The following is a 15,800-nucleotide window of genomic DNA, read 5'->3' on the forward strand; positions in this document are numbered from 1 at the left end:
ACACAAAATAAATCTAAAAATGAATTTTAGGTGACATTAGCTTTCCAGATGAATTACATCAAGTCACGGCTAGGCTTTCTGACATAAATATTTTATTCCCCTTTTCTCTGTTCCTTATTTTGCTTCATGTTCGCGTAGGTACTTTGCGAGCTACTTTAATTTATTTACCGCGGAAGGCTCGTGCGCAGAATGTTAAAAATATTGGTGACTTTATTACCTTCATTCAGGAAAACATGCCCTGGTAAGATATTTGTAACGCATTTAGCTTGTATTTCCTCGGTATCTGCATTTCAGGAAACTATATGAATTTTTTTTAATGAAATATGCGCGATCTTTGGCAGCCACACGGCCTTCCCTTTCTGAGCAAATCAAGCTTAACGTGCCAGTTTTGCGAACTCAGTACTGGTGATTTATACGGGCAACATTGCAGTTTGACTTCACAAACATTACACACGAGTTCATTGCGCTCCTCTGTTGCTGAATGACAATTGCTATACTTGTAAATTCATTAACGACAGTTTGTGAGCCGTCGCATTTTTAGTCGCTTTTTGCAGTTAAACACACGCACGAGAGCTTTTCCTTTATTACTTTCGGTGTCATTTCCTCGTCGGAAGCACCACATTAAGAACGAAGCACAGCAGTCGCCATCTGAGTTCCTGTTTCAGCTTCCTGTTCTCGCTATTTCAAAATTGTTTTTTCGGTGCTCTGAGCTACGATTTTATTTAACGAAGGTAAGTCTAAGGAAGGAAAGTCGACAGTTAAATTGCATAAAAGCTCTGGAATTGCCCCTGAACGTCGCAGAATTAGCACCAAAATAATTAGGCATAATGAATCGTTGCAGTTTAAGTTCGAATTTGTGCTGTTACTGAAGTCGCATTGACGCTGATGGATTGAGTTTTGTGTACAGCGGCTCAAATAAGTGTACAAAGCAGGACAATTTCTAGACGCAAATTGAACCGATTGCTTTCTGAGGTTCTACTTATATAATATTTCATTCAAACCTTTTGAACGTTGCCATATATAGGGGGTATGGCGATGGGTTGCTTATAAAGTACCACAGTTAAACTTAGCCTAATGGGGTGACCTCGTGACTTGCACCGGCGCAAAGCACGGTTTGTCATCGAGCGGAGAGTGCAGTCAATCATGGTTCCTTGAGCTGACTGTTTTTTTTTTTTCTTTTTTTTTTTTTTGGGGGGGGGGGGGTCATGTTATTCGATGATACGCGTATGTTGTACCCGGAAGTTTGCACGAAAGGAGGCAATGGGCAATGGGGAATATGTTGTCTTCAATGTTGCAGTTCAATGAGGACGCAGAAGGGAAGTTAACAATAGCGAGACATTTCAGGGGTTTGTTTTAAGTATCTTCGGTGTTCTGCTGGCGACAGCTTCTCGAGTGCGCTGGCTGGCTGGCGTGCTTTGCGGCGGGTGCGTACGTGAACCTGGTGACGGTGGCCTGGGAGGACGGCCGCTACCCGAACCCCCTGTGGTCAAGCGCCTATGCGGCGCTGCACCGAGTGGTGTGGGCAGCCTGCCTTGGATGGGTCGTCTACGCATGCGCCGTCGGTCGTGGAGGTACGAACTTATGGAAAACGACTATGGCCTCAACCCACCTCTTCTGCGCGTGCCAGTGTGCTCCAATGCTGAGTTAGCACTTCAAGTGGCTTGATCACAGAACCTTCCTTGTCAGACCAGGGTTTTGAGATGGGGTGAATAATAACCATTTGAGACTCATCTTGGTTACAGTTACGGTATGTAGTCTGCAAGTGAAAAACACGAAAACACGTATTGAAAATTCCGATAAACAAGCTGAATTGATGTGCATGATGCATCAGCTCCGCTGAACACCACAATTGTGTACATGCGCTGAATAGTCTGTCATGAATTGACGCTCAAGAATTCTATGCTCAACTTAAGTCCTGAGTAAAAAAATAAAAAAAAATTATATATATATATGTATGACCCATTGTGGTTATAATCAACTTCCCCTCACAACAACAACGAAAACAACGAAGTTAATCACGCCAAGACCACGAAGGGCTCTGTGATCCCCGCTTTGAAGTAAAGGCCTGGGTTGCGTAGCCTCAGGGATGCAATTATTTAATTGTTATACCTTTTATACACTATAAGAACGCCATTTTCAGTGAAATTAATAATGGGGCCTTTGACACTAATATAATATAAACGATAGGTTTAGGCCAACGTCAGTGTGCTTATTGTTCCTTTATCCTCAATATTATGAGTGCTACTAACGATCATACCCAAGGCTATAGTATATTTTCCTAGACCCTGCGGTAGAACACCACCTCCCCCCCCCCCCCTCCCACCCCCCCCCCCCCCCAAAAAAAAAAAAAAAAGATCGCTTTAATCTCATCATGTAATGCCGGTGAATTCGGAAGGCTACACTGGGCGTCTCGGTGGCTTCCCCGCTAGTGTTGTCCGCGCTATTGGACTGAAAAACAGGTATGTTGGTGGCATTCTAATCAGTATTTATCTGTGCAGGGATCCTGAACACCATCCTATCTTGGAAGGCTCTAGTTCCCGTTAGCCGCCTCTCATTCACTATTTATGTCGTACACATATACTCTATTTACCTCAAGTTATGGACGATTCGGGAAAGGCTAAGCCCCGACCATTTCCACGTGGTAAGTACGCGTGCTCGCTTTCTCTGCTCACTGTGCGCAAAAAGAAGAGCTCAAGTAGACTAGCGTGAACCAGATCTTCATCACTCGCTTAACTACCAGCTAAAAACTTTCTGCTAACATTGTTGTCCTCGCAACTGAATACCCTGCATGAAGCTGTCTTTAAAGACTCACTCGCATTAAGGAGTTCCCTACTCTGCTTAGCAAAGCATGGTCTTGAGCGCGTTTATACGTTTTAAAAAGTTTCTGAAAAATGAGCCTGAAAAAGCATACAAGATAGATCACAGGATATATTATTGGGCGCGTGCTGATCATACTGTATGTCTCGTCCGCCCCTTTGTGGGTTCTATTTTAATCGCAATTTCTGCTTGAAGTCTATAGATATTGATTCCATGATTCCGTAATACACTAAATTGCTTCGAAAATTATGCCGAGTGAGCTGTTTTAGTGTTTGCAGATAAGCGTTTTGAAAACTTTGAGGTGCATCTCGGTGCACTCTGGGCAGGTTCGTTACTCAGCAAGGTGGTTAGGCGGGCATTATGTGCGTTATAGAGCTAAATAATTAGAGGACTAATCATAGAATATAATTCTGAGCAAAAATATTTTGCAAAATCGAAAGTAGTCAGTATAAGGGCGCTTCTCTTTTTTTTGTTTTTTTACTTCTTAATCGGCAAATGACTCGATGAATGACAAACATGCGCATAATCTTGTTGAGTTGGCTTTCCTGTATTGCACACATATAATATGATGCCGCTGCCGGTAATGTTGTCGGTAGAATCATGTTAACTTATTCTACATTGTGAAATACGATAATACAATTGGTACTTGACCCGCAAAAAAAAAAAAAAAATGCAAGCGTGAAGGCCAACTTAACGAGATTTGACAAGTTGATTTTGAACGTTCTACAATTCGAGCTACATTATAGCTTCAGAAAATGGAAAATGGAAATGTATTATCGATCTTGCCAACTCTGAATTTTAAAATATCTTTTTCCCCTTAGAATAAAAAGAAGCTCATCGGTTATTTTATTGAATAATTCGTCTAATCAATACGCTCACAAAGTATAATGTTAGTTTTGCTGTACAGCTCACGTGCACAAACCGTACCGAGGTATCTTTCAAAGCTATTATAATACAAATTTAAACAGTAAACACAATCGCTTGGTAGTACGAGTGGAAGAAATGTTGCATATTAAAAACGGAAAGAGTCACGTCAAAATTTATACCTCTACCTGAACATGCTTCTATTTACTGATGAACACTCTTCGACGCAATATTGTGATGAACATTTCTTTAAAAGTGAAAATTACTCGCAAATGGAGTGCGCTTTAAACAACTGATGTCCAGTTAATATTGATTAATCTGAAATAAACTATTAAACCAACTAAAGTATTATGCACTGTCCCAAATTAATACTTTCTTCTGCTAACATCCCAGCTAAAATGAGCCAAAGTGATTGTGAATGTGTACGTTAAGATTAAAAGTATTAGCTGCCTCTAGTCGGCTTTACACAATATATATTTCAGTGTGCGAAATATTGCAGATTCTGATGGCCCTCTGGCTTCCTACAAGAACGAAACAGATGGTATAACTGTTCGTTTAGGCCATCAGCATCACATACAAAGTAGCAGTTCTCTTACCAAGCTACAGCGTCGCAGGCTTTATTCGTTTCTAAGCGCGCAGCACTGACTGATGCGCTCAAAAGGGGCGAGACAAAATGAAAAATAATGTTTAGATTTACTTTGACACGACGCCTATTCATATATTCCATAAAAACGCCACAAGTTGAGGAACGCGTTTTTCAATAGAGAATTTTAGCATGGGGGATTTCGCCTGATAGTGTGCCTAGCTGAACCCAAGGACCAGAGTGCGCATGCGTGCGAAGCTAGTGGGAAAACAGCGTTCGCGTGCACAGAGGTTACGTTTTCTGTGGAAACAATTCTTGTTCAAGTGGTTTTTACTTTGCCGAGTCATTCCTAGAGCCTTTTGCGTAGGGAAATAAAAGTTACTCTAATAACAGGTTTCCAAGACCTTGATGTATAGTCTGTCACATTAGCAGCAATGCCTACAGTTTAAAGATGGCATTTGTCTCAAATGCGATATATATCTTCTTTAACGTTTTCGAAATCTTATAATAAAACTTTCTTTGGCGCTAGGTTGCTTACGGCGCGCTAACGTAATTTCCGTTAGGCCAACTACCATGCTGATGCTATACTAAATCTCTAATCGAAGTGCACAAGAAAGAGTTGCGTGCACATCAAACCTTTCTACTCTGACCATGTGGCCGGATACCTGCGTGCTCTTCTCAACGACCTCAAGGTCGGCCCTGGTCACTAGCTTTAGCTTTCGCTTCTAAGCAATTGCTATGTGCGTCTATTCTCTTTCCGTTTTCTCTGTCTAATGCTGACACTTGCAGTTCATGTCGGCAATCTCCAATTTCGTGGTGGCCGTCATGCTGGGCTTCGTGGCGTCCGTGCTGTTCGAGAAGCCCATTGTGTGGCTGTGGGACAACGTGACCGGCTCACACAAGCCGCCCAGCCACACTGCGCATATTGTCACCAAGCAACCACCACAGGAAGCTGCGAGTACGGCCGCCAATGGGATCAAGAAAGAGCACGTGTGAAAACAAAAAAATCCTGTGGATGGTGCAGCAGGGCTCGAACAGTTTGAATCTACGTGTCCGCGCTGCCTTTTGCGAAGGCTCATATGCTGGAAACGCCCACAACTCATCGTTTAAGCCGCCATTATTTCTGTGAACACTCAAGTGCTGGTTCCAGAGGATGCCAATAATGCACTGTTCGGCGCTTACGCAGTATGTCTCACAGTGACAGTTGTTGCCTTCATTGTTCGGCAAGCAAACTGTAGCGGCTACTTCACACTATAGTCATAAGAATGCGTGGCTCCATGCACACGTTACATTCATATAAAATACATCCGCATGGAATATCTTCAAGCTTTAGCTGAAAGGGTGCAGTTAGCAGACATAAAACACGGGTCACAGCATGCAAAAACGCTTCTTCATGCGCAACGCAGCAAATAATCGTGAGGAACCATTTTGAGTTCCTAAGTGTCATGCATGTTTATTGTCGCGAATGTTGGCCTCGCAAGTGCTTTCTTCTTCGTAGTATATGTCGCATTTGCACTCGCCTGAAATGCAGCAGCAGACGTTTTCAAGTTTGCATAATCATGGTGCATAAACCAAACAGTGCCTGATGTGTTGAACAGCGTCGCTCGCAGGAGCTGTGTTTGCATAAGTGGAGACGTCTATTCTCGCCCCCTGGCATTTCTCACAAATCGGTGGATACGGTTCACTTCCATGTGCTTCGTGTGCGATGCATTGTCTTTTTTGTTTACGGTGTCTTTTTTGTCTCCTCTTTTTTGTTTACGTTGTTGAAAAAGTCACTCATGTACTCGGAAGCTTTCTTTGCCACTGCCATTAACACATACCTACTTGACAGAAGGGAGATTCAAGAAATGCCCGGATAGCTACCAGTACTAAGTCAATAGGCCTTTCCTGTGCCAATCGCCGGCCATCGCTGCTGCACCAGTACTAATATAGATTGCGCTTGTTCTAAGCTGCTAATAATTTGAAGATTAATCATGGCTAGTTGCATGTGAGGAAATGCTTGGACCCACAGTTAAGTAAGCCGCGCGTGCTTGATGCGTGATTCCTTGGCTTCTTAGCATTCAGCAAATACCTTGGTATCTCAGGCTTCCAGTTGTGGTAGAGCAACGAGTAACTGTGTGGTAGCCGCACAGCGCCCACGAGAATAAGAATAGCGCAAGAGCGAACGAGCCAAGGGTTTCATCTCGTGCTCTATCCTGGTCTCTGTGTCAATATGATGGATGTTTTCTTGTGGTTTTACGCGCGCTTTTGTTGCAACAACTTTTATTAAAGAAATGTTATGCTGCATCATGTCTGCTTGTCATCTTGCCTAATGCAATTCCACTGGTCTCATAACCTGACGTTTTTATTTCGTCGTGGTCTTGATCTTGGTGTGAGTATAAAAATTGTACTATGCACAGTGACAGAAGAATTGACAAAAAAGGTACTAAAATTCCGAGGGAACGGTTAATATATGCGTAAGCACACTTCCGTAAACTAATTATGTAATCAATTAATTAGCTGCAATTATGTATCGAATAAATACGTAAATGAAACTAAATAAGCACTAAATGTTTACTTACTAAGCACTAATTACATTATTTGTACTCAAGTGAATAGTGGCTGGCGGTCGCATGCTTTGGATGAGTGGTAATGAATGGTTAAGTATTGAACTTGTCGATGTGGAGTTTTTCATTACTTAACTCCTTACTAAATGAAACTTGCCTGGTTGGTTGTTAAATAATTAACGTATTAGGTATAGACTGAGTAAGCATGAGCTAAGTTAGTTTTAAGTAAATTAGTAGTATGCATGCTAATTGTAGGTACTAATTACTCTTATTTATATCTTATTCTACCTGTTCTATAAACCTCGCAGCGCTAGTGTACATGTGTGGATTGTGTCATGCGTTACGTTACGCACATACAGATTTGCTTTCGGAGTCGCCTATGAATGCTTACGCATTAAATTACCGCCATGGATTTCCTAAAACAATCCTAGCAATATTGTCACCAATCTTTCAGAAGAAGCTCAGGTCACCTGTTTATATTACCTAACTTATTCATTTTAGACTTGAACGGTTTTCCAAAAGCGAGGCACTTCATTTAGGAGGTTGTAAACATTTCGAAGGAAGGAGCACTGGCGCACTTTTTGTAGATGTTTAGTAAGGGGCAAAAGTAGTACACAAAAACCCAGGCGATGGTAGAGCTCGCGTAAACTGAAAACTGCATCACAACGCCGTCTCCCGACCGCATCTGTGGTTTAGGTAGCTAAGAAGACATGATTACTGGGAGGCTTGGCGCGGAACAAGCAAGGACAAGAGAGGCACACAGAACGAGCGCTAACTTACAACTGAAATTGGAAGGGGATAATGTACGAACTCGAGGAAAAATATGTGGCATGCTCTATACAGCGCTGAATTTGGATGACTGGAAAGATACTCCAAACTGAACCAACGCGTAGCGCACAATTTAAAAAGAATAGCGGGAAAGTTTGATGTAGACGTTGTTTTCAGGGCACTTCGAAAACAGTCTAGTATTTGCGCTCTGATGAGCCAAAGCCACAAGAAGTCGGTATGTAGTGTAAAGCATGTCACTAAGTTCGTTGCCTGTAAAGTAGGTGTTGTGTATGAAGCCCCTCTAAGCTGTGGCCGCGTCTATATAGGCCAGACTGGCCGCTGTCTTAATGAGCGCTTATGGAAACATGCTGCATCGTTTAAATCGTCCCAATATAACAACCTGCCTAGACATTGTTTAAGCTGCAAATGCCACCCACTTTTCGGGCAAACAAAAGTTCTTGGTCGTTCTAAGGTGCAACTAGCAAGAGAGCTTCCTGAGGCGTCATTTATTCATAGATTAGGAACCGATAAGTACGTACGTGAAACGTCGGTTGTTCTGTTGAAAAAGGAAGCTTCGTTCCTATACGCTGTATAAGTTCTTTTGTAGGTTTCCGGTATTTCTTTATTTTTTTCTGTTCTATCTGCCTTTGGATGACCCTAGATTATTTTGGCTGAGTTTTGATTATCTTTCCAGTCACGCAATTTCAGCGCTTTATAGAGCATGCGCACATATTTTCCCTCGAGTTCGTACATTATCCCCTTCCAATTTCAGTTGTAAGTTAGCGCTCGTCCTGTATGCCTCTCTTATCCTTGTCTGTTCCGCGCTAAGCCTCCCCGTAATCATGTCTTACCAACTAGCACTCTACTTTGCTCTAATAGAAGACGATCGTTATTTGTAAGCATCTCAGTTGGTTCCTTTCGATGTGTCGCACTTCTGATCGTGAATTGCGTAAGGGCACCGCAGCCGCATCTGTGCCGAAAATGGGGCACTAGCAATATCGCTCGGTGGCGAGTGCCTGTTACTTCTTGATGCCTACGCCACGAAATGAGAAAAAAAAAAAGAACAAAAAACGCCAACTAGTGGGACTGCTATCACGTCGGAGCGTTCATTGCAAAAAGTGAGCTAAACGTCAAACCAAGCTAATTTACATGCAATTGACATGCTGACATTGACGTGAAGGCTTTGCGCGCAGATTAATGGTGAAGGGGAGACAACGACGTACGGCACATAGCGCGAGAGTGTTGCAGTCTGCATATGGGGCGCCCTGTTGCCGCGATAGTGGCGATGTTCTGTACTCGCTTCCCGCAAAACTCCTGGGTTAGAATCAGCTCTTTTTCCAGGATTTTTTGTTTACAGCGAAAGCTTTTACTACTCCCCTGCGTAGCTTCTGCGACGTGTGCGCCGTGCGCGCGTGTTTGACCTAGAACCGAGGAGAAACTATGTAGCTGCTATCACATCACTCAGCGGGGGAGGTAACCATGCGCTCACCTCCGCTTAGTCACGTGACAATCATTGCGTCACTCAACCGAAGCTACTCTGGAACAGGGGCGCTCGCTCTGTATAGACTGATACTGATATTGGTTGTGAAATTTATTTATCAGAAACTGTGGTGGGTTGCCTGGTTGAAAAGCTGAAATCAAACAGCTTGACAAGGCCCAGGCGACCCTTACAAGGCAGTACAAGCGAGATCTCTGAACAATGCAAATATTTGCTCTAGAACAAAATGACACTACATAAGAAAACATATATACATAGTAATTAGAAATATTCCCTTTTCATGAAAGGCACAAAATTGCATGTATATATTAACAGGCATCTCAGCGAGAGTGCAAACAAATATGAAGAAAACATATTTTGGGGCAAGCATCTGAAATCACAAACCGGAGAAAATCTGTAATAGTTGAACCAGTATTGGAGAGTGAGCAATTATTTAAGATCGACAAGAGATTATGGCGTAAGGACTGAAACTTGTAATCAGTGGGGAAATAATGAATTAGCCATTTTTCTTTGTTTCATGTGTTTTAGATTTTTATTTAGTACTGTAATGAACCAGTTATTTTTATCAGTGAAGAGAGGTGATATAAGCGTAAACGTCTGTGTTCGCACATGTGCTTCACACGTACAATATTATGATTCTGAAACAAATGCAAAGTAGTAGTTAAGTAGTAAAGACAAAATATGCGACGGATGGCTGTTTTCTTTAAAACCAGAATTCTGTTTAATTTTTTTTTTGGTTGCTGTCCTTCATGCTAAAACTGCAATAAGTTATTTGTGAAACGAACAAAGTTTCATAGATTAGAAGTCTAATTTTAATAGGAGGAAAGTACGGGTCCGCGATATTGCTCCAGTTACCAATGAAAGTTTCTTCTTCAACATGTGCATCCCAAGTTAAATATGAGGAGAATGTAACGCCAAGAATGGTATGGTGCTCTACTACTTGTACTTCCAGTCTGGCACATTTACTTTCGTGCCCTACGGCGGATACTTTATTGAAAAAGCATGAACTTGGTGTTTTGGAGATTAACCTTAAGCTGGCTTGATTTTCACCCTTGCTTTAATTTTTCAAGCATTCGGTTGGATCTGATTGATAAGCTATTTGCATCGAAACCTGATAGAAGGATGGTACAGTCATCTGCATATATAATTAATTTCGCCGGTTGGACAGCGGGCACAGTGTAGGTAATAAATAAAAACAAGAGAGGCCCCAACACGTTCTCTTGGGGCACGCCGTACAGTATTTGCAATGGCAATGACTTATGCTCACATACTGCGACCTATTTTCAATATGAGATTTCACTACTGCTGAAGAAGCTGACGTTGGGAGATTTTATGCGGACCTACAATGCCTTTTACACCGCACCTTATCATCAGAAGTCGTTTTTCTCATAGGAGACTGGAATGCTAAGGTCGGGAGTAAAGAAATATCCGGAATTATAGGCAAGTTCGGTCTTGGCGAGCCAAATGAAGCTGGGCAGAGGCTAGTAGAGTTTTCTCAAGAAAACAACCTGACCATAGCGAATACTCATTTTCAACAGCACAAGAGGCTCCATGGCCTTCACCGGACGGTCTGTACAGGAATCAGATCGATTATATTCTTTGCCGGCAGAGATGGAGAAGCGCTATACAAGCAGTAAAAACAAGGCCTGGGGCCGAGTGTGGCACCGATCATCAGCTTCTTGTTGCAAAAAATTAAGCTTCGATTGAGGAAAACGCAGAAAACTAGAAGGCCTTTCAGGTATGATCTGGATCAAATTCCATTAGAATATGCTGTGGAAGTGAGGAATCGATTTCAAGAATTAGATCTGGAAGACAGAGAGCCCGAAGAGATGTGGACTGATGTTCGTGATATAATACAAGAAGTTGCTACTAAGGTAGTTCCAAAGCAAAAGAAATGCAAGAAAGCAAACTGGTTATCTGAAGAGGCTTTGCAAATAGCTGAGGAAAGGAGGATGGCAAAAGTTATGGGGGAAAGAGAAAGATACAAGGTTCTCAATGCGGATTTTCAGAAAATAGCAAGGAGAGATAAGAATGCCTTCCTGAACATACAGCGCCAAGCAGTTGAGGACAACAGCCAATTAAGGAACACAAGAGTTCTGTATAAGACAATCAAAGATATCAAAGGAAGCTTCTGTGCTAAGCTGGGCGTGATAAAGGACAAGTGAGGCAAAGACCTCACTGAAGCCTCAGAGATAAAGAAGAGGTGGCAGGAATACACAGAAGAACTGTACAAGAAGGACCCGAATGTGCAAACCCAACATAAGACGGTTGTGATTACTGATCTCGAGCAGGGCATCCTGAAGAGTGAAGTTGAATGGGCCTTAGCCAGCCTTGCTAAGAACAAAGCTAGCGGAATTGATGGCATTCCAGCTGAGTTGCTTCAAAACTTCAATCATGACGCTGATAACATTCTGCATACATTGTGTCAGAAGATTTGGACAACCCTGCAGTGGCCACGGGATTGGAGGAGGTCAGTTTACATCCCCATTCCAAAGAAAGGCAGTTCCAAAGTTTATTCCAACTACCGCACGATCGCGCTTATTTCGCATGCTTGCAAGATGATGTTGAAAATCCTCCAAGGTAGGCTGCAGTAGTATGTGAATCGGCAGCTTCCGGACGTGCAAGCTGGGTTTAGCAAAGGCAGAGGAACTAGAGACCAAATTGCCAACCTTCGCTGGATCATGGAAAAAGCAAGAGAGTTCGAGAAACCCATCTACTTCTGCTTGATTGATTATGCGAAAGCGTTTGACTGCGTAGATCACAGTAGATTGTGGCAAGCTCTCCAAGAGATGGGAGTTCCAATTCACCTCATCTGTCTCTTCAGGAACCTGTATGAAGGGCAAGAGGCCATAGTCAGAACTGGGCATGGTCTTACTGATTGGTTTCTGATTGAGAAAGGAGTGAGGCAAGGCTGCATACTGTCGCCCTGCTTATTTAACCTATATTCAGAGTGCATCATGAGGAAGGCCGGTCTGGACGAGTCTTCAGCTGGAGTGAAGATTGCTGGAAAACGTATCCACAACCTTAGATATGCGCATGATACCACTTTAATGGCAGAAAGTGAAGTGGAACTCAAGAGACTTCTGATGCGCGTACAATAAGAGAGTGAGAAGTTTGGGCTTAAACTGAACATTAAAAAGACAAAGATGATTGCGTCTTGCCCTATCAAGTCCTGGACCATCAATGTAACGTGGAAGCTGTGACTGATTTTTTCTTCTTGGGCTCCAAGATTCCCTCGGAAGGAGACTGCAGCCATGAAGTTAGGAGACGCCTGCTCCTGGGAAAGAGAGCAGTGGTTAGCCTTGACCGCTGTTATGACCGTGCATCATCCGCACTTGCGCGCTCTATTGTTCGCCTGTGGGCATGGATAAGTGCTGTGGATATGTGCTGTTGGTACAAGGGCTCTAAGTGAGCCTGTTTCCATGAATCCTTTTGTGTAAGCCTGTTTTGCTTTGTGGAGACCTTGCAAGTGCCAAATTGGCCCTGTAAAGGGAACGTCTAGAAAAATACAAAGAAATGTCTTTCTGCGGGAAATAGCCGGAAGTGCTTTCGTTCAATTGTTCATCCTTCCCGTCGAGAAGCGCTATCGTCCAGTGAGGAATGCCTACTGTCCAAAGGAGACGACAGAGTGACACGTCCGCTGACGTACAGGACAAGAAAGGAGCAAGGTGATTACGGCCATTAGAGGATTTCCCGGGAATGCAGGAAAGATTTGCAATTGTTAGAAAGGGACAATGCTGGGAGCAGTATGCGGCGCGCACGTGCACTTGGGTTTCTGAGAAGGAAATCCACTTACCGTAACCAGCATATAGAATCTTTGCTGATGAATAGAAATGTACCTCCTCGCCGTTCCCAAGCTCTTCCCGCCAACAAGTGACCACGCCCAACGAAACAATGCCGGACCAGTCAGTGCATCAGACCATCAGGGCAGTGATGTGTTCGATTGGATGCCGATATCTGAGGGGCGTGCCCTGGAACTGGTTGGTCAGCATCTTCAGAGAGGGGCTGGACATAGGGGGTTTTAAGGACATTGCAGAGCACGAAAAGACGCTCTGAGCCCTGGGTAAACGGCTCATCCAGTCGCTTCTCGCTATGAACTCTTTACGCTTGCCATTTTGTTAATATACCCTTCTTTTTCTTGTAAATAATCATGTAAATAAGTTTTCTCAAAGTGCCATTAAACCTGCTTGTATATATTTTACCAACTTCGAAGATTCAACCCTTCATCAACCCCGAGTCTCTGCACGCTACCAAGTGAAGGCCGGGTCGACTTAGTACCAGCGTCACGACAACTGGTGACCAGCGTTGGGATCCAAATCTACAAGCCACAACATCTGGTGATTGGAGGTGGATCTGAAGCTACAAGCCACAACATCTTCAAATCGGAGGTGGCATCCCAAGCAACAAGCAGGAGCAGCAATCGGCCAACAAGAGAGCAGCTCGGAACATCGATCGCATGTGTGGGTGAGTGCTTGGCTTTTCTTCTGATGTGGACCAGGTTCTAGAACAGGGTTAGATTTTAGAACTGGTAAAAAGTGTTGAAACGCCTTTAGGTTTGGTAGTTTGCAGTGTTGTTTAGAAGTAGCCGACACTCGGAGTGATCATGGACCTACAAAAGCTGCAAAATCCGGAACTGTTGCAATTGTGTGAGGAATTGGGAATTGGTACAAGTGGTTTGGCACGAAAACCCTTTGATTATAAAGGCAATCACTGATCTGGGAACCGATGATGAGGAGCTCAGTGAAGCATGGAACCTCCTCGGTCAAAAAAAGGAACAGCTCAGACAGCAGAAAGAGCGGGAAAAAGAAGAAAAGAGGCGTGAGCGTGAAATTGAAATTGAAAGAGAAGCAAAAAGGCTGGAGCTAGAAATTGAGCTCCGGAAATTAGAAGTAGAGTTGAGCAAGAGGTCGGACAATTGTCCCCAGCTAGCGGTACCTCTTCTCAACAAGGAGGCAGATTTCAAGATGTCAAAGTACATGCAGCCATATGTGATATCAGGGGATATCGGTCTGTATCTGGCTAACTTTGAGCGAACCTGCGAAAAACTGTCCTTCCAGCGAGACACTTGGTCTCAGAGATTATTGATGGTTCTGCCCTGCGAGGCAGCGGAGGTTGTCGCGCGGCTAAGCAAGGAGGACGCGGACAACTACGAGAAGGTCAAGGCTTGCCTTCTGAGAAAGTATAGGCTTAGCGCCGAGGCGTTCAGACAACGTTTTCGGAACGTTACTAAGTCCAGGGACGAGAGTTACCCTGAATTCCTGTACAATTTAAGAGTCAATTTGGGCGAGTGGCTAAAGAGCACAGATTCCTACAGTGATAGGGACGCTGTAGTCGAGCGAATTCTTTTGGAGCAGTTTTATAACTGCCTCCCAGAAAAAGAAAGAAATTGGTTACAGGACCGAGGCGAAATTAAGTCTGCAACTGAAGCTGCCGAACTCATTGAGGAGTATGCTTCGAGCCGACAATTCAGCAACCCAGCAGTGGATAGGCCCCGCAATCCCAAGTTCAGTGTGAATAACCGTCAGAAAAGGCACTTTGCTAGATTTGCAAACGAAGAAAGGAAGGCTTCTTCAGGCAAACGCCCTAGAAAGGACGGCAGTGAGAAAAGTGGGGAAGTGACCAACGCGCAGAACACAAAGAACAAGCTTGGGGCTAGGAAGCCGCTCACATGCTTTAGGTGTAATGAGCAGGGTCACATTGCCGCCAACTGCCGGAAAGAAAAGATTGCTTTCTCGTATGTCAGTGACTGCGATGAAAATATGCAGCTTTTGGAACCCTACCTGCATGACCTAGTAGTCAACGGGAGGCCTTGCAAGGTACTGCGCGATTCGGCCGCAACGATGGATGTTTTCCATCCGGCGTATGTCTCGCCCTCCGACAATACGGGACAGTGTGCACGGATCCGCCAGGTAGTGGAGGAACAGAGTGTGTGCTTGCCAATCGCGAACGTGGTCATCGAGGGCCCTTTCGGCGAGTTAACAACCGAGGCTGCCGTTTCAGGAAAGCTTCCTAAGTGCTATCCGTATTTGTTTTCCAACAAATCGGACATGCTACTTCGAAAGAGGGGCATCCTTTTCGGAGACAGAGTTGTGCAAGCCTTAACACGTTCAAAGGCGCGAGAACTAGCTACACTGCTCATACCAGAAAATTCCACAGCGGAGAAAACGGAAGTTAAAACAGTGGTCTATGTGGAAGATAGCGGGTCAGAAAACTTTGAGAGCGAGGCATTTCAGATAAGTCAACATGAAAGTGAGCTTGATAAGACACGGAATGAGGACGTTCTTGAGAGTAACCTCTTGCCGCCAGTGTCTAGTAATCTCACGAGACTTCTAAGTGGAACCCGAGAGGACTTAGCTATGGAGCAAGCCAATGCTCCCGAGATACAGGAGCTTCTCAAAAAGACGGAGCAGATGGGAGAACTAAAGAAATCTCAGCTGTCCGATCTGGGCGAGATAATAACAGAGTTTGAGGCCTGCTTTGTGGACAGGCCAGGCAGGACTGATTTGGCTGAGCACGATATTGAGCTGACTTCAGACGTGCCAGTGCGATCAAGGTGCTACCGATTTTCTCCAAGGCAAACAGAAATTCTGGATAGGGAAGTAACTCGCATGCTGGCATTGGGAGTAATAAAACCCTCGGAAAGCGATTATGCTTCGCCTATTATCTTAGTAGAAGCTCCAGGTAAAGACCCTAGGCCTGTGGTAGACTACCGAAAGCTAAATTC

General features: G+C 43.9%; 1 protein-coding gene across 1 annotated transcript in view; it reads left to right on the forward strand.

Moving 5' to 3' along the window:
- LOC146171870 (nose resistant to fluoxetine protein 6-like) overlaps positions 1–5,260 on the forward strand; it is a 67,945-nt gene extending 62,685 nt beyond the window's left edge. Inside the window, exons 13-15 of the mRNA XM_084586351.1 lie at positions 1,385–1,571; positions 2,499–2,641; positions 5,054–5,260. Coding sequence (XP_084442477.1) covers positions 1,385–1,571; positions 2,499–2,641; positions 5,054–5,260 — 537 coding nt within the window. The remainder of the gene's footprint in view (positions 1–1,384; positions 1,572–2,498; positions 2,642–5,053) is intronic.
- The last annotated feature ends 10,540 nt before the right edge of the window (positions 5,261–15,800 follow it).

This window comes from Amblyomma maculatum, unplaced genomic scaffold, assembly GCF_055883805.1.
Source record: "Amblyomma maculatum isolate TAMU_Amacu unplaced genomic scaffold, ASM5588380v1 scaffold_18, whole genome shotgun sequence".
Lineage (NCBI taxonomy): Eukaryota > Metazoa > Arthropoda > Arachnida > Ixodida > Ixodidae > Amblyomma > Amblyomma maculatum.